This window comes from Protopterus annectens, chromosome 2.part2 (genome assembly GCF_019279795.1).
Source record: "Protopterus annectens isolate FY-2018-M chromosome 2.part2, PAN1.0, whole genome shotgun sequence".
NCBI classification, from domain to species: domain Eukaryota; kingdom Metazoa; phylum Chordata; order Ceratodontiformes; family Protopteridae; genus Protopterus; species Protopterus annectens.
Genome location: NC_056730.1, coordinates 524,060,767 through 524,088,075, shown reverse-complemented (window position 1 = coordinate 524,088,075; position 27,309 = coordinate 524,060,767). Strand labels below are relative to the sequence as shown.

The 27,309-nt window shown below is 38.0% G+C and overlaps 1 protein-coding gene across 2 annotated transcripts in view; it reads right to left on the bottom strand.

Moving 5' to 3' along the window:
• IDH3B (isocitrate dehydrogenase (NAD(+)) 3 non-catalytic subunit beta) overlaps positions 1 to 27,309 on the bottom strand; it is a 687,127-nt gene that overhangs the window by 394,665 nt on the left and 265,153 nt on the right. For both annotated transcript variants that reach the window (XM_044063995.1, XM_044063993.1), the window contains exon 6: positions 8,597 to 8,729. In XM_044063995.1, coding sequence (XP_043919930.1) covers positions 8,597 to 8,729 — 133 coding nt within the window. The remainder of the gene's footprint in view (positions 1 to 8,596; positions 8,730 to 27,309) is intronic.

The following is a 27,309-nucleotide window of genomic DNA, read 5'->3' as shown; positions in this document are numbered from 1 at the left end:
CCTTTTGTAGAATATCCACATAATTTGGGGATTCAATAATGGCTCCCAGTTTGCAGTCATCTGCGAACTTTGTTAGCTAGAGTCCCTTAGTGTTGGCCTGTACTTCAGACGTAGATGCCAAACAAGAGTGGTCCCAGGACTGAACCCTGAGGTACTCCACTTGTCACTTGTCTGGAGCTGGATTTGGAATCGGCTACTTTTACAGTCTGGGTTCTGTCAGTAAGCCAGTTGGCAACCCATCAAGTGACGTAGGGATTTATGCCCAGCTTCATAAGTTTATCTATGATTCCAGAGTGGGGGATAGTGTTGAAGGCCTTGGTGAGGTCCAGATAGGCTGTGTGGACTGCCTTACCCTCCTCCACAGCTCTGGAGACTGATTCGAAGAAGTCAATCAGGTTCAGGAGATAAGATCGGCCCTTCACAAACCCAAACTGGGTGGGGTCCAGTGTTTGAAGGTTGCCAATGTCTTTTGTTTATGAGTTCCATAATAATGCGTTCCATGCCCTTGAAGATCAGGCTTGTCAGACTGATGGGACGGTAGTTCCCAGGATCCAAGACGGATCCCCCCTTGTGGAGTGGGATAACTGTAGCTGTGCTCCACTCAGTGGGTATGAAGCCTGAGGTGAGGATATGATTAAACATGACACTTACGTGAGGTGCCAGTTAATTTTGGAGTTCATGTAGTACACAGCCTGAGATGTCATCTGGTCCTATGGATGCTGTATTCTTAGCTTTGGAGAGTGCGGTTTCTACCTGTGTGGCCGTGATTACCGGAATTTGGCAATCTTTTGGTATTGAGATGAGCCCTTTAGGGGGTGTGAGGGGGATGAAGTTGGCACTAAATCGATCTGCCAGGATATTGGCAATATCCTTGGGAGCAGTATATTTAATGCCATTCTGTTGTAGCGCAGAGCAGATCTGAGCATTGCCATTTAGATTCTTGACATAACTATAGAATGCCTTGTGGTTGTCTTTGGAATCTTTGGCAATTTGATTTTCGTAACTAGCTTTGGAGGATTTTATGAGGGATCTCAGCTTCTTACTGAGGCTGGTAAGGGAGTATTTTGCATTCTGGGATTTTCCTCTTTTCTTTCCTGAAACAGTTTCTTCCTTCTGTTGTATAGTTTGTTTAGGGCAGGGGATCACCAGACTGGCTTCCTTTTTTTTGGAGGAGAGTGTCTTGGTTCTATTTGGGATGGCACAATTCATGCACGAGTGGATGTGCTCGTACAGTGCCTTACTGTAGGATTCAGCAGTCGAACCTTCAGCTCCCATTTGCATGGGTGCCATGAAGTTTGTTACTTCTGACTTAAGTAGCATGAAGTTGGCTTTGGAGAAGTTTTGTACAGAGGTTTCCTTACTGGGGGGTTGGGGTGGGATGTGGATATCAAGGATGATTTGCTTATGGTCAGACCTGACCAATGAGGGGGTGACCACTGGTGTGGAGCATCTATCTCCCATGTTGTTAATGACCAGGTCTAGGATATTGGAGCCCCTGGTGGGACAATGGATTAGTTGATCCAGGGCGTTGGAATTTATGAATTCCAAGAACCATTGGGAAAAGGTGTTGGCACCCGAGTAGTTTTCCCAGTTAATGGCAGGCTAGTTGAAATCACCCAGTATTAAGGTGTTTGGTTGTATCTTAATATTTTACAGTATGTTTAGAAAGGTGTAGTGAGAATCTTGAGGCATGGTGGGGAACCTGTAGCAAGCTACAATTTGGATTGCAGTCTTACCTAGTATTAATTACATCTGGAGAATGTCAGATGCATTGTGTTGGGCAATTAGCCTGGAGGTGTGAATATGGACACTCCTCCACCTTTAGTGTTTCGGTCTTGGTTTAGTAGCCAAAATGTGTGGTAAGAGTTGTAGCCTGGTACTGCAGGGGTGCTCTTTGGAGTCTTGAACCAGGTCTCAGTTACTGCACAGATATCGATGTTCTCCATTTTTAGGAGTGCCTTGAGCGAGTGCATTTTGAGGTTTAGACTTCTAGCATAGAGTAGCATTACCTTCAGATTTTGCATGCTTGTATCTGTTATGGTGGTGGTTTTGTCCTTTGAACCTTGCCTAAAAAAGGCACTATAGGGGTGGCAAGAGTTTTAGCCAGTAACCTGAATCCCAGGGGTGACAGGTGCACACCCATCCCTGGCAAAGCATCGTGGTTTGTCGATCATGTTGTCCCAGGCAGACAGATACTGGATCCCCTGTGAATGACACCAGAAGCTTAACCAATTGTTGAAGTCAGTCACTTTGTCCTTATACTGTGGTATCATTCTGGGTGAAGGCAGGATGCTACTCAGGGCTAGGGTCATACCTGCCTGGGCCACATGATCAGAGAGCTCTTCCATGTCTCTTTTCATGTAGTCCAGGGAGGTACATCTCAAGTCATTCACTTCAACATAGGTTCATAGGTTCATAGGTTCATACTAGGCTATCTGCCTGAGGGCATTTACAAGCCTAGCCCATAGTTTTGTGGCTTACGCCACCCCTTTAGTATAGGGAACTATACCCATTATTTTGCTGTGCCTCTGTTGAGCAGTGAAACTGAGGTAATCCCTGGGGTATATCTGCGATCTCCCATGGACATGGACAATGACAGAATTGTATTTGTACTTGTTGTGGAGTGACTTGAGTGCATGCGTTATGTGGCAGATCCTGGGACCCGACAGGCAGCTGTGACTGGAATTTTCTCCTTGCTCAGCCTGATGAGTGGGACATCAGTGTGCCAGACTATAGTCACCTATGACTAAAGTGTTGGGTACTTTGTCTTGCCTTAGGGGCTGTTGTGCTGTTGGGTGGCACACTGGTGTTGTGAGCTATGTGTCACTTTGGTTGTGACTGGTGTTTGTTTGCATTTCAGCTTTGGAGGTCCTTGTTGCTTGGGCAGGTTAATGTTAAGGGCCTCCCCATATGTGGGCTTAGTGTTGCTATGTGTGGGTGTTGACGGTGTGGGTTTTGAAGGGCTATGTGTTGCTTTCTCCTCTTGACTGTTTAGCACAATTTTGGCTGGAGAGAAGCTTTGCTTCCAGTTTGGCTATGTAAGTGCATCTCTCACAGGTTGTAGTGTTGGGTGGTAGGAAGAGAGGGTTGTCTGTGTACATGAGGCAGTTGCTGCATTGCCCCAATATGCCCAGATTCACCAGGTGGACAGGAGAAATCACCGGAAGCTGACTCTTGGACATGCCTGTTTAGGTGCTTTTTTTGTAAAGTACAACAGCTGTTATCCCTTACCTTTGCAAGGTACTTTGCAGTTATAGGCTGTTTAGTGCCTACGATTAACTTCTCCTTATTAACAAGGAGAGTTGAGTGCTTGTATCAGTTTAAGGCTTCCTAGTGTTTTCCAGCAGGTTCTAGAGCAAGTACTAGTCACAGGGCTTCAAATTTTACTGCTACTACTGAGAAACCAGCTAATTCTAAGGGAAAATTTGAAGAGCAGACTTTCTGCCACCTGGAATAGTTTAACCGTAGTCCCGTGGTGCTGCACGATGCGAAAAATGTGCAAACACATGCGTTTTTAAGCCAGAAAGTTGAAAGGGATAGAAACCAACCCAAAATGGCTAATAAAATTACAATTTCAAAGCTGGAAACCACTCCTCTAGTGTTAGATATGCAGTACAATGCTCACCACTCCCACTAGTAAGCAGTAGGACGTCCCTCTACCACAGCAAGGTCTGGATAACTCTGAACACAGAGAATAAAGTCCTGAAACAAGCAAAACCTGGGATCTGGACTATACTAGCTAGGAAAGGCAGGAAATGAGCAAACAAGATAGTATTTTTTTTTTGTTAAAACACGCTAAACAATGCAGTAATACAGTAAATAAACACAGAAAAGGCTAACACACTTGATTGTGTAGCCCTAAACAGTAAATGCAATTAAAACTCTACAAAATTAGCAATTTAAAACTTTTTGAATGAAGCAAGTGCACAACTGAAAAATGATTTAAGAGGCAGTAATGCAGTAGAGTAAGTAGCTAGTCTACATATACAGAAAAGTCTATATATACAGAAAAGCAGCTAAAACACACTAAAACAATTCAAATGCAGTGCAACCTAGAGCACTTGAGTTGTAGCAATATTAAGGCAAATACAGTTTTAATAAATGCACTAAAAATGTTTGAGAAGCACAGTCAGAACACAAGGAGATTCATGCAATTTTTTTTTTTTTTTTTTTTTTTTTTTTTAGAAAGGGAGAAAGGAAGAACAGAAGGAAAGAAACTAAGTGGGTTGGACTTCTCAGATGTTCTCTCTGTATTAGGTAGAATGAGCTAATGACACTAGACTGAGAGGAGTGTCCCAGATCAAATTTACAGTAGGGGTGAGCAACTGCAAAGCCACCAAGTATAACAGCAAAACACCAACAGAGAGGGAGGGTGGGGAACAATACTAAACCTAGCAGCCTACACTCTTTTAGACAGTAAACACTACATAAATGTTTATCACAGCAGTGAGCCACAAAATGAAACTTTTTAAACAGATAAAGGATCACAGTGAAACTAGCTATAAAGCTTTACAAACAGTGTGACAGTAAAAAACTTATTTCTCAGGCACTGTAAGGCAGACAATTTTAATTTAACCATGCAGATTAGTTAATAGAAATAAAATACAGTAAAAAGTATGCAGCAGGCAGTAAAAAGTGCTATATATAAATTGCTAGAAGCAATAACTAGTATACATAAGCCAAAAAAACAGGATACTTATTGTTATATATCTCAGATCAGAGTTGTAGTCAATGCCCCTTCTCCACTCAGCTCAGTGTGCATAGACAGAAATCCTTTCAAAGTTAGGGCTTAAATACCAGAAGATACAACCTTAGACAACTTTAAAAAAAAAAAAAGCTCAAAAGAACCAATGAGTGCTTACTCCAAGCCTCAGACCACCCAACCCCTACTAGCCAGCAGCCAATCAACACAATCCTGCCACAAAGGTAAAGAAAGACTTCTGTTAATTCAAGTTGGCCTGGTCAAGTGGTCAGAACAAACACTGCAAAAACAGCCCCAAAGACAGCAAATCTGAACTGGGAAAATACTAAGGCTAGTAGCCTACACTCTTTTAGATAGTAAACACTACAGAAATATTTATCACAGCAGTGAGCACAAAATGAAAGTTTTTAAACAGATAAAGGAGTACAGTGAAGTATACTGAAACTAGCTATAAAGCTTTACAATGTTACAGTAAAAACTTATTTCTCAGGCACTATAAGGCAGGCATTCTGAGCACTGGATAGCTAACTGGTTGTCTGGAAGAACCCATGTAGTTAAGAGTCGTAGTTATTACTTCTAAAACACAGTGTGGTGTAACACAGGGTGCAGTATTAAGCCCTCTTCTAATCTGGCAATTATTTCTCAAACCTTCAGGCCTGGCCTGGTCTATGGTTATCGAAGTTTGCAGCAACTGCAAATTGGATGCTGTTATTTGATCGTCCACTAGCTCACAAGTGCTCCAACATGATTTATTGCTATTAACTAATAAAACGGGCAATGGCCTCTAATTAAACGTGACAAAATTTAGTAGAGTTCATTTTGGTAAATAAAATAGTTTCACATAACATATAGGCGACATATCTCTCCAGTCAGTGTCTTAAAACATCCAAGCATTTTTGTTGATAATTCCTTATTTTTTTGACCACCAATTTTCCAGAATAGTTAGGAAAGTCTTGTGTCTGGCTCATGTAATTTCCAAAAGCACTTCCTCTAGATCCAAAAGAGCATTAATTCTCCTTTACCTGTAACACATCAGGCCCATTATTGAATATAATGCACATTTGGCATGTATTTGTTTAGACACATCACTCAACTTGAGATACCACAGAAATTCAAAACTAAAAAGATCAGTGGCCTCAAAAATCTTAGTTATCAGAACAGACATTTCAGCGAACTCAGACTCTTAAAGACTTCTTTAAGGAGAAATGTGAAGTGAAGTAGAAAATCCATCTCGGGCAACGTCACAGCATGATGGAAAAATGAGTCCCCAAATTAAGAGGAACGGGTGGAACGGGAAGCATATGATTAATTGCCACATGAAGATACTCAGGCGCCTTTAGTAAGAAACCAGTACAAAAGTTCAGTTGAAGTTGCACAGCAAGGGAAGGAGCAGGAAACAGCGGCAAATATGACAGTCAATGTTGCTGAGTGACAGTCCAAAAGTCAACTCTTATGACAAGCAGACAACCAATATGAAACCAGTTTACAGATCACAAATAAAATAGCCTGTACTTTAAAAACTTTGTCATATGTAAAAACCTGAAGTAACAACATTTTTTTTTATATTTATGTTTGTCAAAAATTAAACTGGACTTGTGTAAAGTAATTTCCCTTTAAGAGATTTTTTTATGTGTATTGTTACTTTAATGGGATTGGTGGAATGTGATGTGGAGGGGTATATAAATGTTGGGTTTGGTGAATGAATTTATTCTGAAGAAGTTTCTTTATTCTAAGAAATAAAAGCGCTTAATGAATAAATATTAATATTCTCCAGGAGTGTGGCTGTTATTTGGGATATCTAGCTGTTTAAATCAAATGTTTCCACCACAAGGGATTTTTCATTATAGTTACTGTATATTTTCTAGCACATATACAGTATAGGGCATTTTTTTCTTTTTCTTTTAATTTTTTTTAACTGTTTATACTTTACCTCCTACATTCTCCTTATATGAATTGTCTGCATGGTGGTTAGGTAAGATATAAATATGTTAACCAAATATGAATGATGGATAACTATCACCTGCAACCTTAGTAATCACAATACAGTAACAATAGGTGAATTTACACTTAAATGGAAAATGTCTGTTTAGTTTCTACTGGGTAGCTCACTACCCCACTACATTTAGACACATAGAAGTCCACCAGACCGAACTCTCACACTCTACAGATCATCCCATTTTAATGGGTGACACTTTCTGACATTACACAGATGATACCCCTCTCACCTGCTCAACAGACAGTTCTCCCCATCTATAAACCATTACAGAAGATGCCTTTAATTCCACAGAAAATTGGTTAACCAACAATCAATCAATCGTTCCTCAACCACCCCCCCCCCCCCGACAAAAAAAATATTCTTATTTTTCCTAAGTCCCTAACACTTAACAAAGGCAACTTCTGTATTTCATCATTAAACAGCGCTATTATAGAAGTCATTTCCCATACCAAACTACTAGGTGTAATAACTGATGACCAGCTTACATTTGACCTACACATTCAAAAGTCCATAAAAACACACTAAAAACATAGAATACTTTATATATCAAAGACATTTCTCACCAATCTTTCTAGATCTACACTTACCAGCTCACATTTCCTTCTTACCTTACTCAATGCTTCCCCCACTCTAACCAACCTATAGGCCAGTCTAACATGAAAAGTATAACTATGTTAAATTAAAGTGGCTAGGTTTGCAGCAAATCAGCCAAACATTTCCCATCATTACATTGGACTCAAATCCTCAAAATGGCTACCTCTTCAGAAATATACCCAACTTCTCTAAGCACACAAAATGTTATACAGTCCTTCAGCATGACCTGGTGTCAACCTCTGTTCTTAATCATTACCTACCTAACAACCCCTTTGTTCATCTGAAAAACAACTTACAGTTCAAATAGCCAAAATGTCCATCACATATTCTCTATGCTCAAACTCCATAGCCAAAGTTTGGGACAATATCTCTCTGGATATTAGATTAATACCTACCACTCACTAAAAGACTTTCTACTCTAATCATGTATTTGCCTCACACCAGAATGAAACCTCATCCTTTCTGTTCTTCTGATCTGCCTCTATCCAACTCTCCTCTTCCCATCACTCTTCTCATCTCTCTGCTCTTCATGTCTCTCTATTCTCCACCATCCCTCTTTCATCTCCTCCATCTTCACTTTAGCAAGGACACATCTGTGTAGCCTGGGCAGCTGCGGTGGTGCAGCAGTTAGAGTTGCTGCCTCACAGCAAGAGGTTCTCTGGTTCAATCCTTGGCGGGGGTGCCTTCTGTGCGGAGTCTGCATGTCCTCCCTGTGGTCTCGTGGGTTTCCTCTGGGTGCTCTGGTTTCCTCCCACCTCCCAAAGACATGCTGTAGGTGTATTGGGCACTCTAAATTGGCCCTAGGCGTGAGTGCGTATGTGTGTGTGCCTTCTGTGGAAGGTTGGGCGCTGGGCTGGCAACTCAACACTATAAAAAACTCCACTGCCAATCATGAGCAGACAGGTGATCCGCTGTGGCAACCCCTAACTGAGAAAAGCTGAAAGAAGACGACTCATCTGTGTAGCCTATTCTTAGCTCTCTTCTGTTAATAAACAAGTTAACTTGAAAAGCTGTAGAAACACAAACATGTTAACTAGTTAGTTTAAGCTGTCTTGTTATCTAAAAATGATAAATACTTATAAATGTAAATACTGTACTGTTGTCTTTGGCTATCTAATTTGCATTATAAATTGTGTATTACTGTAAATGTATTAAATGTTATTGGAGTTTTCTCCCCAGGTCTCTGCTGAAAATGGGTTTTATGTCTAGTTGGACTTTCCAGACAAATGTCAAATAAATAAAGTAAGTAAAGTAATGATACATGAACTAAATGCAGTTTATGCTATATAATTGTATTTACTTACTTCATGTTCCATATAACTGTATTCGCCTTCAGTTTGTTCCCGAATGATAACCAGATCCAAGTTGTTATGCCTGGTTTTGTACCCTGGCAGGCTATTAACATGAACAACATTTGCAAACAGGTCCAACTTACGTCTGGAAAAGAAAAACAAAACATATACAATAAAAAAATCCTATTGGTTATACATCAATATCTGATATGGGAAAATGTATGCTGAAGTTTGGAAAATGAAATTGTGACATTTACCATAACTGTAGCTCCTTAAGGAAATGTCAATGTAACAATAAATGATTACATTTGGGTTTACCCATGCTCTGAGCTTTGTTGGTTTTGCCAGCCCTCCAGAACAGTCTCTGTCCCCTGTGAATGTTAACTCAATGTTGAGTATGATCTTTTTGGTTCTTCTGGCCTAAAATCTCAACAGAATTAAAAGGTACTTGTGGTCAGAGGAGCAACACTTGAAATTGTACACTTAACTTCCACAATGTAGTCCTCTCCTTCACAAGTGTAGCCCTCCCCCAATCACAGACTGTGAATGTTTCTGTAAGGCACACCTTTTCACTAATGAAAAAAGTCTGGCTAAAGCAAAATAAACAAATAAAATAATAATAATAATAATAATAATAATAATAATAATACATTTCGCCAGTCAGGCATACTGAATAATGAGCCACTAAAAGTCAGTTACTTTCTTTATTTTTATCACTTTTTTTGGTTCCCACCACAGCTGTCTGCCATCAGCTGTGCCCTACAGCCCCCACTCCATTTTCTACAACACCTGTCTGACTTACCCCTTTGGACCAAAGCCCCAAGTGGTGAAATTCTTGGTGTAAGGCAGCGGAGGAAGCATGCAAGCAAGAGACCAAGTAGTCCTGGTTTGGCACCATCCTTACAACTGCCGAGGGCTTTTCTTGTATGCCCTGGCCACTTGTCCTGCCTCCGTTCCTAATGTGCATTACATATGTAGAGTGCTATTAGTCTTCATGAATAACTCTAACCCTTGGTTGCAGACCTGTACCTTCCCAAAGGATAGGTGAACTAGCCAAAAATTCCAGTCCTGCCTGGTCTCCCATCCAGCTTATCAGGATCAGGCTAACTAATGTAACCCATCACTTTTTTTTCCTACAAGTACACAGTGTGGTATATATATGGCATATGTCTGGCTATGCTTGAGGAAAACAAATCCTAAGTGCTCATAAAACAGAAAAAAGTAAGTAAAACAGCTATAAACTTAAAAGTAACTATAGCAAGTTTTTATAAACTAAGTGTACTATAACTACTGAAAGTCCCCACACAGTGGGATGGAAGGTCAAAACTTTGCTTTACAGTGATCCTTTCTCATCGAAGACCTACTGTTACAGTGTGTCACACAACTTTGCCATTACACTGATACTTTCTCATCGAAGACAGATTTTTGAAAAACAGTATACAGATCAAGAAACTTTGATTTCTTTGGAAAAAGAAGCCTTTGAGGAAGTGGAAAAATATAAATAACAAAACAATTTTAAAAAGCTAAAAAAGAGATATGGACATGGGAAAGAAAGAGACATCTGATATGGTGCAATATTTATGCAAAGGAGAAAGCTAAGTTAACTAATCTAGAGAAGGCAGTCTCAAAAGTATTCAAAGAGAAACACAAAGGCATCCAGACATGGAAAATTTCACAATAAAAAGATTAATAACACAAAAACATAATGTAGAAAAGATGATTAGTAAATTAAAGGTTAAAGAAATAGAAGCTGAAGTTATGGCGAGCCTGCAAAGTGAAGGATTTAATGTAGAAGGTCTAAGACAGACTACATCACAATATGCTGGAGTGAGTCCCCAGAATAAGAAAAGCAAGAAGACCAGGAGACATGTGAAGAAGAAATATGGACAGGGGAAAGGAAAAGAGAATTAATATGGTGTAATATTTATGCAAAGGAGAAAGCAAAACTAACTAATACAAACAGAGCAGGACCATAGATATTTGAAGAAAAATATAGGCAAAGGAATCTGGAAATGGCAAACTTTACAATACAAAAAAATAAGAAGACTAAGAGGAAAAATAGAAAAAGAGATGAGTAATGGAGAAGTCAAAGAAATAGAAATTGAAGTAATGGAACAGCTGCAAAGAGAAGGATTCAGTGTAGAAAACCAAATGCAGAAAGCACCACAACAGGATAGAGCAATGGATATCCAAATTAAGGGAAACCAGTGGAACAGGAAGTAACTGGTCAGGTGCCATATCAAGATATTTTGGAGCCTTCCACAGGAAACCAGTATAAACGTTCATTTGAAGCTAGACAGGAAGGAAAGGAACAGGAAACTCTGATGCAGTCAATGTTGAGGAGTGATAGGCTTGCGAGTTCCCATATGACAGAACAACAAATGACACAGGATGAAATTGAAGAGAATGTGCCACAGGAAGATGCTATAGAACTTTCTACAGAATGCCCAAAGGAAATGGAAAACAAGGGCTGTACCCTCAGTATGGAAGAAAAGGAGTTAAGAGAAGAGTTGCTTGATTTAATAGACAAAGATAGCTATATCAAGATCAATAAGAGAAATAGACTGCAGAAGGTTAATAAAACCCCAAAAGTTAGAAGCCTGATAAAACAAATAAACACAGTAATTACCACTGTCCATAGAGACCCATGCGATATTACAGAAATAAACAGAATATATTACTGTGCTGCTAAATTAATAACTGATAAAGTTCTCTCACAGGAACATAGGGTAGTGAGGGAAAAGAGGGGGCAACCGCGAATACCATCATGAAAATATTTAACAGAGAAAACTATAAAGCAGCTAAGACAAGAAGTATCATTGTTAGAAGGTTATAGAAGAGGGAACAGATCAATGAAAATATTAAGAAAGACAGATGTGATAAAAGCAATGCATGGTATTAGAACAGACCAGAGTCTATTATGCACTATTGGAGATAAACTAAAAATTACAAAACAGGGGGAAAGACTTGGAAGATACGAAGATAATATAAGGGAAAAACACAAAACAAACAAATTATTGAAGACCCAAAAAAGTTTTATAGAGAACTGGGAAATAAGGTAAAAGAAATAGATAGACCGCCAAAAAAAGAGGAAGTAGATCTATGAAGATCCTGTGGAACATAACAAATATGCTAAATGGATAGAAGAAGTAAAAGAGAGAATAAGAAGTTTAAAGGTACAGGATATGAAATGGGATGAAATAACAGCCAGAGAGATTGAAACAAAGTTGAGAAAAGCCTCTAACTGGAAAACCCCAGGCCCAGATGCAGTACCTAACTTTTGGCTTAAAGTATTAACTTCTTTGCACGATGATTTAGCCATGAGTAAGAACTATTTATATATATACCCCGAACACACACCACACTGGTTAACAGGAAAAACAATGCTCTTACTTAAGAGTGAACCTGCAAGCTACCCTAAAAATTATAGACCAATAACTTGTCTTCCGACAACATACAAACTATACACGGGAATTAACGCTACCAGAGTTTATAGTCATTTAGAAGAAAACTCAATTATGGCAGGATAACAAAAGGACAATAAAAGAAAGTCATATAGAACACAGGACCATTTGTTGTTAAAGTTATAGTGGAGAAATGTAAGAAGGGGAAGAACCTAAGTATGGCATGGATTGACTACAAAAAAGCATTTGATAGTATCCCACATTCATGGATAAAAGAGTGCATTAAAAATGTATAAGATACACCCTACATTGATTGATTACATTACAGTAACCATGAAACAGTGGCAGACCACTTTGCAATTAAGCCATGATAAAGGACAGATTATTATCCCAGGGATAAAAATTCAAAGGGGGATATTCCAGGGTGACTCTCTGTCACCCTTGTTATTCTACCTTGCCATTAACCCATTAAGCTGCTTACTTAACAGCCTAGGCCATGGCTACGGCTACAATTTGGCTTCTAGAAAATAACAAAGTCTAATGACTTCTCATCTTCTCTTTATTGATTATTTAAAATTGTATAGCTCATCAGATGAGGAACTAAAAGCACAGCTGCAGGTTGTCAAAACTTTTTCAGATGATATCGGAATGTCATTTGGTCTTGATAAATGTGCAAAAGCAACCTTTAAAAAAGGAGAATTGCAGCACCAGGAAAACATCAGTTCGAAACAAGAATGTGATATAAAAGAACTTGAGCAAGAGGGGATGTATAAATACTTGGGAATTGATGAAGGATCAGCAATAAAACATCAACAAATGCGAATAAGGCTTAGTAAGGAGTACTTTAGAAGACTTAAATTAATCCTGAAAACAACATTGACATCTAGGAACAAGATCCAAGCTATAAATCAATTTGCTCTTCCTGTCCTAACTTATAGTTTTGGAGTGATTGACTGGCCCCAAAAAAGCGTTGGATAGATTGGATATCAAAACAAGAAGAATGCTTCATGCTCACCAAACGATTTATAAAAATCAGTGTATACCAAGATTATATATCCCCCGTTCTGAAGGAGGGCTGGGCCTCCTTGAAATTGATTACATGTATAGATCTGCAATCGGGGGACTCCACACATATCTATTAACCTCACAAGATCCAAATGTGGTGAAAGTTTTGAAACATGAGGAGAATAAATCTAAGATGACATCTCTGCTTAATTTAGCAGAAGCATTTCGACATCAAGCAGGAATGGAAATCAAACCAGAAGTGGATAAAAACCAGGCAGAAACTGAATGTGCTAAAAAAGAAAAGAAAGTATATAAGGTGAAGGATCAGATGAGAAGGCAAGAAATGTGGAAAAAACATAAATATAGCTGTAGGTATAAAAAACTTCTGGAAGAGCCTCATGTTGATCAAGAACAAACGCCGGAATGGTTAAGGAGAGGTGAATTTACATCAAGAAATGAAAGGTTAATATTGGCAGCGCAAGATAGTGGGCTGCGTACATGTTGGTTTACTAAGTGCATTGAACATGTGGGAGAAACAGACATATGTAGGTTTTGTGGAACCGAGTTGGAAACAGTTACATACCTTATTGCTGGTTGAGATGCTCTAATGGCAGAGGGACTGTATACTGAAAGGCATAATATTGTGGCGAGATTGTTACACTGGAGATTGTGCAAACATTATGGTATCAAAGTGGCTGAAAAACATTGGAAACATGAGCCACAGAGAATCACAGAAAATGATGAAGTTTACATCACATGGGATCACCCAATACCAACAGTCCAAAAGATAGATGCTAGAAAACCAGACATAGTGATCCAAGAAAAAAAGACAAAAGTAGCATTGATCATTGAAATTGCCACACCTAGTGACTATAGTGTCTTGTGTACAGAGAGACACAAAGTCATAAAATACCTTGATCTGCAGGCAGAAATGAGAGCCATGTGGAAGAAAGATACCCAGACGGTTCCAATAGTAGTAGGAGCAACTGGTCTTATAAAAAAGAATTTACAATTATATTTAGATATGTTACCAATTCATGTAACACCGTATGAATTGCAGAAGACGTCATTGCTGGGCACATGCAAAGAGCACTTTTGGCTAACATCAAAGCGTGAAATAATACTAATTTCATGAACTTCTTTAATCAGACTCTGACTTAGGAATGGGGTCCATTCCCGTCATGGTATTAGAAACCCAAAAGACTTAGAGAAATCAAAAAAGACTTAGAGAAATCAAAAAAGGGAAAGACCTACTGTTACAGTATTTTACACAACTTTGCCACTACAGTGATCTTAAGTCGAAGACCTACTGTTACAGTATTTTACACAACTTTGCCACTACAGTGATCTTAAGTCGAAGACCTACTGTTACAGTATTTTACATAACTTTGCCATTACAGTGATCTCTCGAAGACCTACTGTTACAGTATTTTACATAACTTTGCCATTACAGTGATCTCTCGAAGACCTACTGTTACAGTATTTTACATAACTTTGTCATTACAGTGATCTCTCGAAGACCTACTGTTACAGTATTTTACATAACTTTGCCATTACAGTGATCTCTCGAAGACCTACTGTTACAGTATTTTACATACCTTTGCCATTACAGTGATCTCTCGAAGACCTACTGTTACAGTATTTTACACAACTTTGTCATTACAGTGATCTCTCGAAGACCTACTGTTACAGTATTTTACACAACTTTGTCATTACAGTGATCTCTCGAAGACCTACTGTTACAGTATTTTACATAACTTTGTCATTACAGTGATCTCTCGAAGACCTACTGTTACAGTATTTTACATAACTTTGTCATTACAGTGATCTCTCGAAGACCTACTGTTACAGTATTTTAGACAACTTTGTCATTACAGTGATCTCAAGACCTACTGTTACAGTATTTTACATAACTTTGTCATTACAGTGATCTCTCGAAGACCTACTGTTACAGTATTTTACACAACTTTGTCATTACAGTGATCTCTCGAAGACCTACTGTTACAGTATTTTACACAACTTTGTCATTACAGTGATCTCTCGAAGACCTACTGTTACAGTATTTTACATAACTTTGTCATTACAGTGATCTCTAAGACCTACTGTTACAGTATTTTACATAACTTTGTCATTACAGTGATCTCTCAAGACCTACTGTTACAGTATTTTACACAACTTTGTCATTACAGTGATCTCTCGAAGACCTACTGTTACAGTATTTTACATAACTTTGTCATTACAGTGATCTCTCGAAGACCTACTGTTACAGTATTTTACATAACTTTGTCATTACAGTGATCTCTCGAAGACCTACTGTTACAGTATTTTACACAACTTTGTCATTACAGTGATCTCTCGAAGACCTACTGTTACAGTATTTTACATAACTTTGTCATTACAGTGATCTCTCGAAGACCTACTGTTACAGTATTTTACATAACTTTGTCATTACAGTGATCTCGAAGACCTACTGTTACAGTATTTTAGACAACTTTGTCATTACAGTGATCTCTCGAAGACCTACTGTTACAGTATTTTACATAACTTTGTCATTACAGTGATCTCGAAGACCTACTGTTACAGTATTTTACACAACTTTGTCATTACAGTGATCTCTCGAAGACCTACTGTTACAGTATTTTACACAACTTTGTCATTACAGTGATCTCTCGAAGACCTACTGTTACAGTATTTTACATAACTTTGTCATTACAGTGATCTCTCGAAGACCTACTGTTACAGTATTTTACATAACTTTGTCATTACAGTGATCTCTCGAAGACCTACTGTTACAGTATTTTACACAACTTTGTCATTACAGTGATCTCTCGAAGACCTACTGTTACAGTATTTTACATAACTTTGTCATTACAGTGATCTCTCGAAGACCTACTGTTACAGTATTTTACATAACTTTGTCATTACAGTGATCTCTCGAAGACCTACTGTTACAGTATTTTAGACAACTTTGCCATTACAGTGATCTCTCGAAGACCTACTGTTACAGTATTTTACACAACTTTGTCATTACAGTGATCTCTCGAAGACCTACTGTTACAGTATTTTACATAACTTTGTCATTACAGTGATCTCTCATCGAAGACTTACTGTTACAGTAGCTTACACAACTCTGTTATTTTCTTTGAGTCACTAACAGCAACTCATTACATTTGGGTAGTATCCCAAGGAATATCTGGCAATCATTAAAAGGTGGGCAATGGCAGGATCCCAAGTACCAGAGCTCTGCCAAGCCTTGCCTGCTACCAGACTGAGCTTCCAGCTGTAGTGTTAAGTAAAGATAGAGACTAAATTCCATGCTGTAACAACTAAATATCCTTAGGACAGACACACCTTTTTTACTGAATGAAACAAAAAGTGGATCTGACTTCCTAAATAATATGTTTTCCGGATCCAGTACCTTATTTACCTGTGGGCATACAAAGTACCTAGTAGGTGCTCATTTTCATTCTGGTAGGTTTGATAAAAGAAAAGCTTTCACATACTTATTGAGAATGATACCTCAGAGAACTATGGGCATTAAAGAGGAATTTGTTTTTACTGGCACCCTTTATTTAGAAAACTTTATAAGGTGGTAAGCACTTTAGCATATGTAACTGAAATCGCATCAACTGTAAAGAGGGTTTCCCAGGAAAGGTATTTAAATGTCCACTGAACCATCTGGTTCAAAATGAAGTTAAGTTTCCAAAATTAATCCTAAACCCCAAGGAAGAGAAACGTGTCTTCCTGATTGTCTTAAATGCAAAACACTCTTTAGAAAAGTCTTAACAGAAGGGTTTGCTGCACTCTGAGAAAATACTGGAATTCAATCAGAAATTGCAGAAATGTACTTTGACAGATGAATAAGCTAGGTTAGACTCAGAGAAATGACTGAAATAAACCAAAATCATTAGAGACTTCAGCGGGTCTCAGACTTTAGAACCAAACAAAGCACAAAACTCTTTCACTCTACAAGACAAAATTTTCTGGACTTTGGACTTTTAGCTCCCTCCTGGATGCTTAATACCTGCACGGAAAAATCACTGTATGGAATCAGAATTCTATCTTCCAATACTTGGAGATTTTAGAGTGAGTTCAGCACTCTGCCTTCTTATGGAGTTTGTAGGCTCTTGTGCAGAAGCAGGGGCCATGGTGGAATCCTCTTTTATATCAAGGGAGAAAAACATGGTTGTCGTTGCCAAGATGGAGGTATTTACAAGTATTAAATCCGCTATACTTTTAAAAGGGCTTTCTAAACCAAAGAGAAAAGGGGGAGGCATACAATAGGCCTTGAGCTGACTGGAATGAAAAAGTGTCCTCTCTATAGTATTGTGATGAATAAGGGAGTAAAAAGTATGAAGCTGATTGTTGAAGTACATGGAAAACAGTTCCAGTTCTGGCATGTCTCACTGTTGTAGCATTTGCTGAAACATCATAGGGTGCAGTTTTCTATCTACTGAGGAAGTCTGCCAAATGGTGCATTCATTTGAATTTGATTAACTAACTTGCACAAAGACACATGGCATGCAAAGGGACACTAGGGAATCAAATCCAGGATTACAGGATGAAGCTCATTATCACTTGAAAGACTTAATACTTGGCACTAAACTGCCAGAAAATGGTGTAAGTACTGTTCCTGACTGATCTTCGAGCAGGGAATTGCCCAAGTACAGAAAAATTGTGACAACTTATTTTCCTGGAGGTACTCAAACACAGGTGCTAAACAACTGGTATATACTCTGGGGGGGGGGGGGTATGGATATCCCAGATGACATAACTTTTTACAAATGCATTTCATTTCACACAATGTAAAAAAACAATAAGAGTAAAAACCAATAAACTAATAATTACCCAGGTTATTGTCAATGTAATACACAGAATTATGTTCATCTTCCAAACATATAAAAAATACCACCATTATAATAATAATTCTGTTAACTACACAAACAATAAAAACTACAAAAGTCAAAAAGCTCCAGATAAAATTCAATCTTATAAGTAAATAATCATTTATAAATCTGTTGTAAATCTTTCAAAAGTTATCTGTCTAATGATCCTAACCTTAAATCTCAGATAGCACAGCTATTAAATGAAAGTGTGAAGAAGCTAGATGAGGCTCCAAGTACTGTTAGCTGTTGTACAGAAATATGAAGATAAGCACCTTAAAGGTTTAGGAAGCAAATGTAATAAAGTATACAACATTTGCAAAACTGGCAGTGGAGGTCAGAAGGTGGGTACCTGTACTCACTGTGACCTCAACTTGAAGATCTACTCTTATGGTAAGTAACTTACAAAGCTGCACTTTCTTCTTTGGGGAGCACTGTAACAATAAATTACATCATATGCATAAATTCACATATTTCCTCTAGGAGGTAGAAAGACAACAAGATAATTATCCAAGATACTAGTAATGTCTATACTGAATAATGCAGGTGACAGGTGCATAAATTTGCCCTGATATATGCTGCAAATGGTGGCAGGACAATCATAATAAATGATATAGCCAGGGTTATTGTTTTAGGTATAATATAAGAAATATTATAAAAAGCGACAGTCATAAAATGGTTGTGTAAAAAGGTCATGTAATGAAAGTTACATGCAATATATAGTACTTGTAAGGTTCTAGACTTTAGGGTTTTAGTCTGGACAAGAGGAAATGTCCCAGAAGCAGATACCTTAAAAAAATAACTGTGATTTAACACATAATGTTATCCAGATATCAATCACAAAGTATGCAGATTATATAAAGTCATAATTTCAGACATTTCTAAAAGTATTCCCAAACTAAACTCAGTATCTCTCATTCTTGAGCAAGTTATATATATATATATATATATATATATATATATATATATATACATACACACACACACACACACACATATATATATATATATATATATATATATATATATACGCTGAATTTGAAAATGCTTTTTATGCAAGCAATAATGCCAAACAGGGTGTGTGTACCATGTAAATAATGAACACCCAGGGGTGTTCTGCTTTCCAGCTCCTTTGCCTCTAAATCTCACTGTCTTATGTATGCTTTTACGTACACAAACACTCGCACACACTTTTTTCTTCATAGTTTCATAGACTGGTACTAGGCTAACTGCCCTTGTGAGCCATTTTAAGCCTAGCCAATTATCCCATGTAAGAAACAAACCATGCACCGTTTGTCTGTAAGATAAATTCCTTAACCATTATGCCAACCTCCTACCCCACCACAGCTAATTACTAGGCTAGCTTTCTTAATAGGCCATTCCAAGCCTAACCAATTTATTTCCCAAAGGTCAGAATCAAACAATGTATCTTGTGTCTGAGTCAAACACCTTAACCATTATACCAAGCCCCAATCTTTAGCTGAAGAGCATTACATTTTACTTGAACTTTACTCTTGCTAAACAAAAAAGTGTTACTTAGTGAGCATAAAATGGCATGTTTTTTTTCCTACTGTCTGTGCTGCATGGCACCTAAATATATTGCCATGAAGTGGGAAACTTGTTTTTCAGTGGGAATTACCTATACATTAACACCCTGCTGGGTTACGTTTGTTCTCCAATAGATTGGTGATGTACAGGTCTTCTATTCTCTAAGCAAGCAATAATACCAAACAGGGTGTGTGCTAATATGTAAATAACACACAGCCAAGGGCATCATTTACATAGTAACAGACACTGGAGGGTATTATTATGCTCAGAAAATTGGCTGTCTGTTAAATTGCTTTGTCTTTCTTATTTATTTATTGCATTATTACATTATTATCTCTGTTTATACTTTTCATGTAAAACAGTTCCTCTGCCTAAGGTTTCAGATTTGTTATAGTATATGTAATTGTTGTTGGAGGAAATATTTTTTATCCAGAATATAAGTTGTGCAATTACTTAATGTCTATTCACATATACACACACACACACACACACAAAATCACAGACAGACATACACACATACATAGATGGAAACACACAGATGAACAGAGAAATTACAACCACTTTTTTCCTCAGAATCATCGATCCACAATGTCTATTATTTAAAAAAAAAAAAAAAAAGGTATTATGGCTCTCTTTCCATCCCACCGCCACCTTCCATGTTCCTCTCCCACACCTTTTACTGTCTCCTGATTCTGCCTATATTGCTACACAGTGTATTTAATTACTGGTAAATCTCTGACAATTAAATCAATCAATACTATCAAAATTTTAAAGTTTTATACCTCTATGTTGACTGACTGCATGTTGTTGTTACTGCTCTGTCTCCCTTGTCTCTAAATCTCTCACTCACTTATTTTCTTGCATATGCTTTGACACACACACATGCATACACACACTCACAAACACAGACAGAAACGTGCACTTTTCTTTTTTTTTTTATTTGTTAATTAACTTTTTGTTTGAGCTTTATACTCACTAAACACCACCACTGTTTAGCCAGTGTAAAAAACTGGCAGCCTTTTGTTTTTTGTTCTACTGTCTGAGCTTCACAGCACGTTAATACACTGTCGTGAAGCAGCAGACTTGTTTTGTAATGGGTAATACCTGCACATTAACACCCTGCTGGAGAACATTCATTCTCCAATCAAGTTAGTGATGTACAGGTTGCCTACGCTCTAACAACCTGTGAAGGCTTAACACCAGTTAAGTGTTATGAGATTGCTCATATCACAGTTGCTCAGACATAATTGCTTGAAGTGGAAGCTGTTTGTGTGCTAGTGTTCACTCCATAAAAAAACAATTTCTTACTCCTCAAAGTATATGTGCTTTTGCAGTCTGAGTTCTCAGACTCATGGAGAGAGAGTTTTTTTTTTAATTACTAGTGATCACTCTTCCTGTGAAGTACAGCAACTCTGGAGAGAGAATAATATAGCAATAACCCACGCCTGGATGTGGGTAATGCAGGATTTACCCACGGTTGGCATGGTTTGGTCCCAAGGGCGAAGCCCGAGGGACCAAACAAAGACAACCGTGGGTAAATCCCGCATTACCCACACCCAGAAGTGGGTTATTGCTATTATACTATGACATTATTTAAGAAAAGAAATAATTACTTTTGTTAAATAATGGCATTGTATAATGCCTCTTTGCTGCCCTTCCGCAGCTGTCTGGTATCCACGGCAGTTCTGATGTACTGCTCATGCCTACGCAGTACATCAGAACTGTGGCCAAAAGCAACGGAGAAAGCAAGATCTCCATTGCTTTTTACTGTTTCGCTATGTTAAATGGGTTTAACATAGAGAGACAGGTTTAAAAAAAAAGCAACGGAGAAAGCAAGATCTCCTTTGCTTTTTACACACTGTGTTGCTATGTTAAAGGAGTTTAACATAGCGAGACAGCTTTAAAAAAAGCAACAGAGATCTCTGTTGCTTTTTTAAACCTGTGTCGCTATGTTAAACTCTTTTAACATAGTGAGACAGTGTTTTAAAAGAGACTTATACTAATGGAAAAAGTCCGGGCGACCGGACCTTTTTCCATTAGTATAAGTCAATTTACAACGTGCATGCTGGCCAATCAGCGTGCATGTTTTGGAATATTAATGGGGGGTCATGGTATAATATAACAGTGCACATAAAGGTGCAGGACTGGTTCTAATGGTTTAAGCACTAAAAGTTTTTTTTCCAAATGTATCCAGCAATCTTACTTTTGAAACACTTTCTTTGGAGAGAAAAGGAATAGCAGGTTGCATTAAAATGGTGAAGGTTAGGCAAACTTATTGGATAAGCTTTAAGTTGAAATAAATATAAATGTACTGCCTTTGTTTACCTATGAGCTAGACACTTCTAAGTTGCCAACAGTCTCTGGAAGTTTAAGCATTTCTACATATCTTCTCTTAGACTGTTGTAGATCAGCTTAAATATTCATTAAAGGTTATAGCCTAAAGAAGTCTATAACAAAAAAATCTTCAAGGTTATACTTTATAAAATGAAATGCGGGTTGATGTGAAGAGTCATATTCCTTTCTTCATACCAAAGAGAAGAACAGCTGCTCTTCTATTCTTTGCAGGTGTGACCTTGATTTCTGACCCAAAACTACTATCAAATATGTTTGCTGAAAAGTTTGCAAGGCCTTGATATATTATCATCGGTTCATATGCAAGTAGTAGGTTAACCTATTTACTAAGCCTTAGCAATTTCCCTTTTTGTGCACAAATTAACCTATCCCATTTGGTTAGAGTTTGGCCTTACCCATCTCATTGTTGATACTTATATATTACCCCTAATGAGAATAACTGGGATCTTACCACAGATAACTTGAGGAGACCCATGCATGAGATAAAGTATTTATGAGATGCATCTGTCTATTAGTTGTACAGGGGGCAGCCCTGGAGTAAACTGCCTTATTTCCATGCGTAGAGCCAAGATGCACTTTAATATGGACAGGGATGAATTATGTTGTATGCGGATGGAGAGTCTGTTCAAGACCAATGGTATCCTCTGAGAGATATACCTGCCCTCCCCCCCCAACCATTCTGTTGATGTTGCAAGAGATGTTTAAATTCATAGACCAAGTAGTTATGATGCCATTTGACTTGCTGATGTGCAGTAAATCCATGAGTACTGAGGTTGCAGGATGCCTTATATGCCAGACACAGGTTACCTCTTAGTCTGTAGGATACTGAGTACAGTGACAGGGCTTTGAGTCAGTCCATGTAGGACATGCTGTTTCGGCCTTGTATCCTTTTAGTAAGGATTTCTGTGGGCATCCAGTTGTTGCAAGTGTCTAGACAGATATAAGCTAAAGGGAGCATTATGTTCAATGACTGGCTTGAAGTGGGCTGAATAAAGGGTGACTGTGATAATGTGAGGTGTTGCCATCTGTAACAGGGAGATTAGGGTAGTGCATGTGTAACATATGCCAGCATAGTTAGCTGGAGTTTTGTAGACAGCTTTGTGTCATTTGACTATCACACTGACTTGTACAGATACTTATGTTAAAAATGTATCAACAGTGTTACTATAACTGATTTAATGTTTGTTTACACAAAGAATGCTGGAAGGGAAGAGTAGACTTTTTGAAATTGTTCTATAATTTTCAAATACTGCAACAGATCTTAGCAAAGCTCTGAGTGTGTACTGTACTAGAGTCAGGTGATCAAATGTGATGTCATTCTATAACCAGCACTGAGAGGATGGAACTCACACAACAGCTTGTTTTGTTTTCTTTGGAATCTGATATAAAATCTATGGCAGTTATCACAGTCAGATCAGATCAGTTCAGTTGTTGGTTGGAAGCCCATCACCTTGATTGCCCTGTGGAAGTAAGCATCTCAGCATCTAATCTTAGCTTGCTGTATTAAGTTAGCTAGGGATCAGACAGTCAGGAAATACAGTGAGATTAGATGAGTATTATTTTTCTGCATTTGTTGAATCTGTCCAACTGTGTTATTTGTATTTCTCTTGTGATTGAAACTCTGATGTTTATTGTACTTTGATATTTAATATTCTCATGTTTTCTGTTTTATTATTTATTATTGAATATTTTTATACCTTTCATTGTTGCTGGTGACTGGTCTTTTAGAAAATACTTTTAACATCTTGAGAGTACCTGTGCTTATTTTAGTGACACCCTAGCCACTCTGAAAAGCCTGGCTGCTTTGGTTACACATGATTTTACTTAGTAAAATTGGATACCCTTGTAAGAGCCTGACAGTGGTTGACTGGTGGCAGTGAAGTTACCTTATAGTATTGGTGGAAGGGGTACAGCTAGTAAATCTGTACCAGCCTTTCCCAGAAGTGTGTGTGTGTGTGTGTGTGTGTGTGTGTGTGTGTGTGTGTGTGTGTGTGTGTGTGTGAAAATCAAATTCCCAGTTGTGGGTGTGCCAGCTACTTGGAAATGGGACAAAGTGCTCCAAAGTGAGACTTGTTTGGAATTTGGAGAGACACAGTCCAGTCTAATTATTTGCTGCCGATACCTTTCCTTTGCCAGTTTTCTCCAGTACATTCCACCCCCCTTTTGCCTATTCTCTGTTCCTTTAAATGCAGTCATCGCTATAGGCAGACTCTCCTTTCTCCATTCCAGTGTTGGCTTAGTTCTTAAAATACTTTCTGCTACTTTATGAATAATCTATATGGTTATTGTTATTTTCCTCAGGATCTGCATCCAAAATTTCAGTCTCTCCTTATTTCTTGAGTTTCCCCCCTGTTTCATCACCCCTTTCCACTATGAATTATTGCTTTGTATATGAAGCTTAACTGCGTAGTTCTAAAATACCCATTCAAATCAGGTAATTCCAAACCACCTTGTTCTATTGGAAGGATCAACTTATCCTACTTGACTCTTGCCCTCTTCTCCTCCAAGTTGTTTACAATATTTATCAGATTTCCCAAAGCAGAACAGAATATGAGTTAGTAAGTTTGTAGATGATATCAAGCTAGGGACTGTAGTTGCAAATATTAATGATCATGCAATATTATAGGGGATATATGAACTTAGTATATTTAGATAAAATTGAGGTATGGTTTAGAAAATACACCATTGGCTTCATTTTGGTAGTAATAATCACACATACCTATATGCAATAGACAAACATAGACTAAACTTTGATTCCCACCGATGATAAAGTTAGGAGACAGTTAATCATTTTTAAGCCACTCGCCAAAACATGCAACCAAAAATAAGGAAATGTTAACTGTTTATGTGTTTGGGTATTCCATGTAATACTTCTCGTTTTGGTTTCCCAACAGTAAAAACTTGAATAAATTAATGGTGATATAGCCTTGCAAGAGTAGTTCATTCAAAGAGTCACCTATTTCCTTATTGGCAGCACTGATCTCTCATATCGGTCAGTGCTAGATCGTAGGTCTTTCATAGCTGTGCACGGCTCAAACTGATTTGGAATAACTAACTCCCCATCCTCATCAGCCTGCATTATTCCAAAAGACGTATCACTTTGAAGCTCAACCACTATTTTCTCCTTTTTAGCCTCATATTAAAATATCTGCGTTTTGATGGAATGGAACGTATATTCCTTTATTAATGACTGAAGTTTTAAAATGGCAAGGGTGCGAGTCAAAAGGGCGGAGAGGCAGTTAAACGTGTCTGTTTTAGTCAATTGCCTTGTTCCACTGTTACATTTACACAGCTCAAAATGTACTTCAAATTTAAACTCCTGACATAGTGTTTAAATCAATGATACTACATACCAAATCAGCTCAAGCTGTTTAATCAAATGGAAATCCTTTGAGCAAAACATCTGCCTGTAAAATTAAATATTGATCAAAGTGTTCCCACTTACATTTACCAATACCAGTCTCCTATGCTTCTCCCTCTGCTGCACTCTTGACTTACAAGAAGAAAAAAAACAGTGGCAAAGGTCCATCCCACTGAGGTAAATACTTGTTCTGATTCCTGAAAGCTCATGGACTGCTTTCCCATATTGCATGTGAAATCCCACTGAGGTAAATAATTGTTCTGATTCTAGAAAGCTCTCAGGCTGCTTTCCCACACTGCACATGAACGCTCAACCATCTAGTCAAACTAGTTTCAAGCACCCTGAAATAATCACTGTATATATTCCTAATCCTTGGCATTATGGTTGATACTTCTGTATAAATTTTTACATATTTTGTATAAGCTACCAGATAATTCAGTGTCTGTCCTGTTGCCATTCAAAAACTTAAATGTTGAACTCCACAGTCTAGTCTTCTCTATCACTCCCAAAAACGATACTCAAATTTTATCTTTCTATGTACAGCAGGTTATCATTTGAATAATATACTAAAAGTATTCCACTGCTACAGTATAATGACTTATACTTCTATAATTATACACCTCTGGCATTTATATTCTTAATTTAACAAAGCATTCTTCAATTCACAACCTATCTCACCCCCCAGGAGGCTCTTTAACCATCATAACATTCTGTTATGCACAACCACTTGAAGTAACAAATTACAACCTTCCTCGCCCAGTGCTAGACTATCAAATGTCCACATTCTTTTCTCACAAATATTCCAGGTCTGCCCAAAAGAATAATTAATGGGAGACACAGTAAGTCTTAGCCTTCTACATTTAATCCATACTGAACTGAAAGTTAATTACATCAGCATTCATACATCATACAGCCTTCTACCACCCTTTCAAAGAATAAAGCAAAATAGGATGGCTGGCCTCTGAAAAAGATAAGATTAGTCAACTACCATCTTTCTTCCATCATAACCAGATCATCTTGTTTCAAAGACCACTAGATTTCACTATAGGTGCCCCCTCAGGACATACATCACCAAGTCTTTCAAAAACACAAGCAAGTTTATGGAGACACAGGTTTGATTTACAGGAGCATTATGCCACTTAAAGTGCAAAAATCATTCATAAAAACGTGTCTTTTTATCTAGGGAGCCTTCTGAAGTATCAGCTGGTCAGCAGCGCTATTCTACATTCTATGTGGTACAGGAATTGTGCAGCCCAGAAAGTCTTAATATTTGAAGGACGTCATCTATAACAGAATGTGAATCTATTGCCAATTTTTTCTCCAGCAAGGCTGTTGATATCAGATCTTCTCCACTACACCCTATCAGCACTGCTTTAATGGCAGCCTGCCCCTTTTATGCACATTGGATAATGCTTGAAATTCCTCAGTATGGTAAGGTTATGGCTACCGTGTCAAGTATGTGACTAATAAACTGCAGATTGGTCTTGTCCATAAAGGCTAGTTATGACCACTTGATGTTCTAGGGCCAATGATTTTTCTGTCACTGGTTATGTCTTTAAGGTCAGGGATTTTTTCATTGGCTTTGAAAGAGGCCTTTGTTATCTCTACTTTCAAGAAACTTACTTTAGACCATAACACTCATTACCATCCAATCTCTAGCCTTCTATTTTTAGGAAAGGTTATGAGAACGTTACTTTTAAGAACACATTCCTTACAGTCAAAGGGCTCATGAGCCCTTTTCAATCCAGGTTTCACACTCACTACATCACAGAAACTGATCTGGTTCAGGTAGTCAGTAATCTCCTTATTTCCAGAGAGCAGAGTTACTATTCAATACTAATCCTCCTGGATTTCTCAGCAGCATTTAACACAATTAATCATGGTCTTCTGATACCATTGACAATATTACTGTGGTTCCGCCTCTACAGTCTTAGAGTGGTTTACATCTTCTCTCTCTGGCCATTCCCAAAATGTCTATTCTGTACCAAATTCATTTTTGTCCTATCCCTTGGAATGAGGAGTACCACAGGGGTCTATCTTAAGTCTACTGCTGCTTACAACTTATATACTTCTACTGGAAGATCTTTACTAAGGAGAGGGGCTAAGGATACCATCACCTTGAGAAAAAAAATACTTCTTCCCACAATGGGAAATGCCAAATGTGGAAGGTCT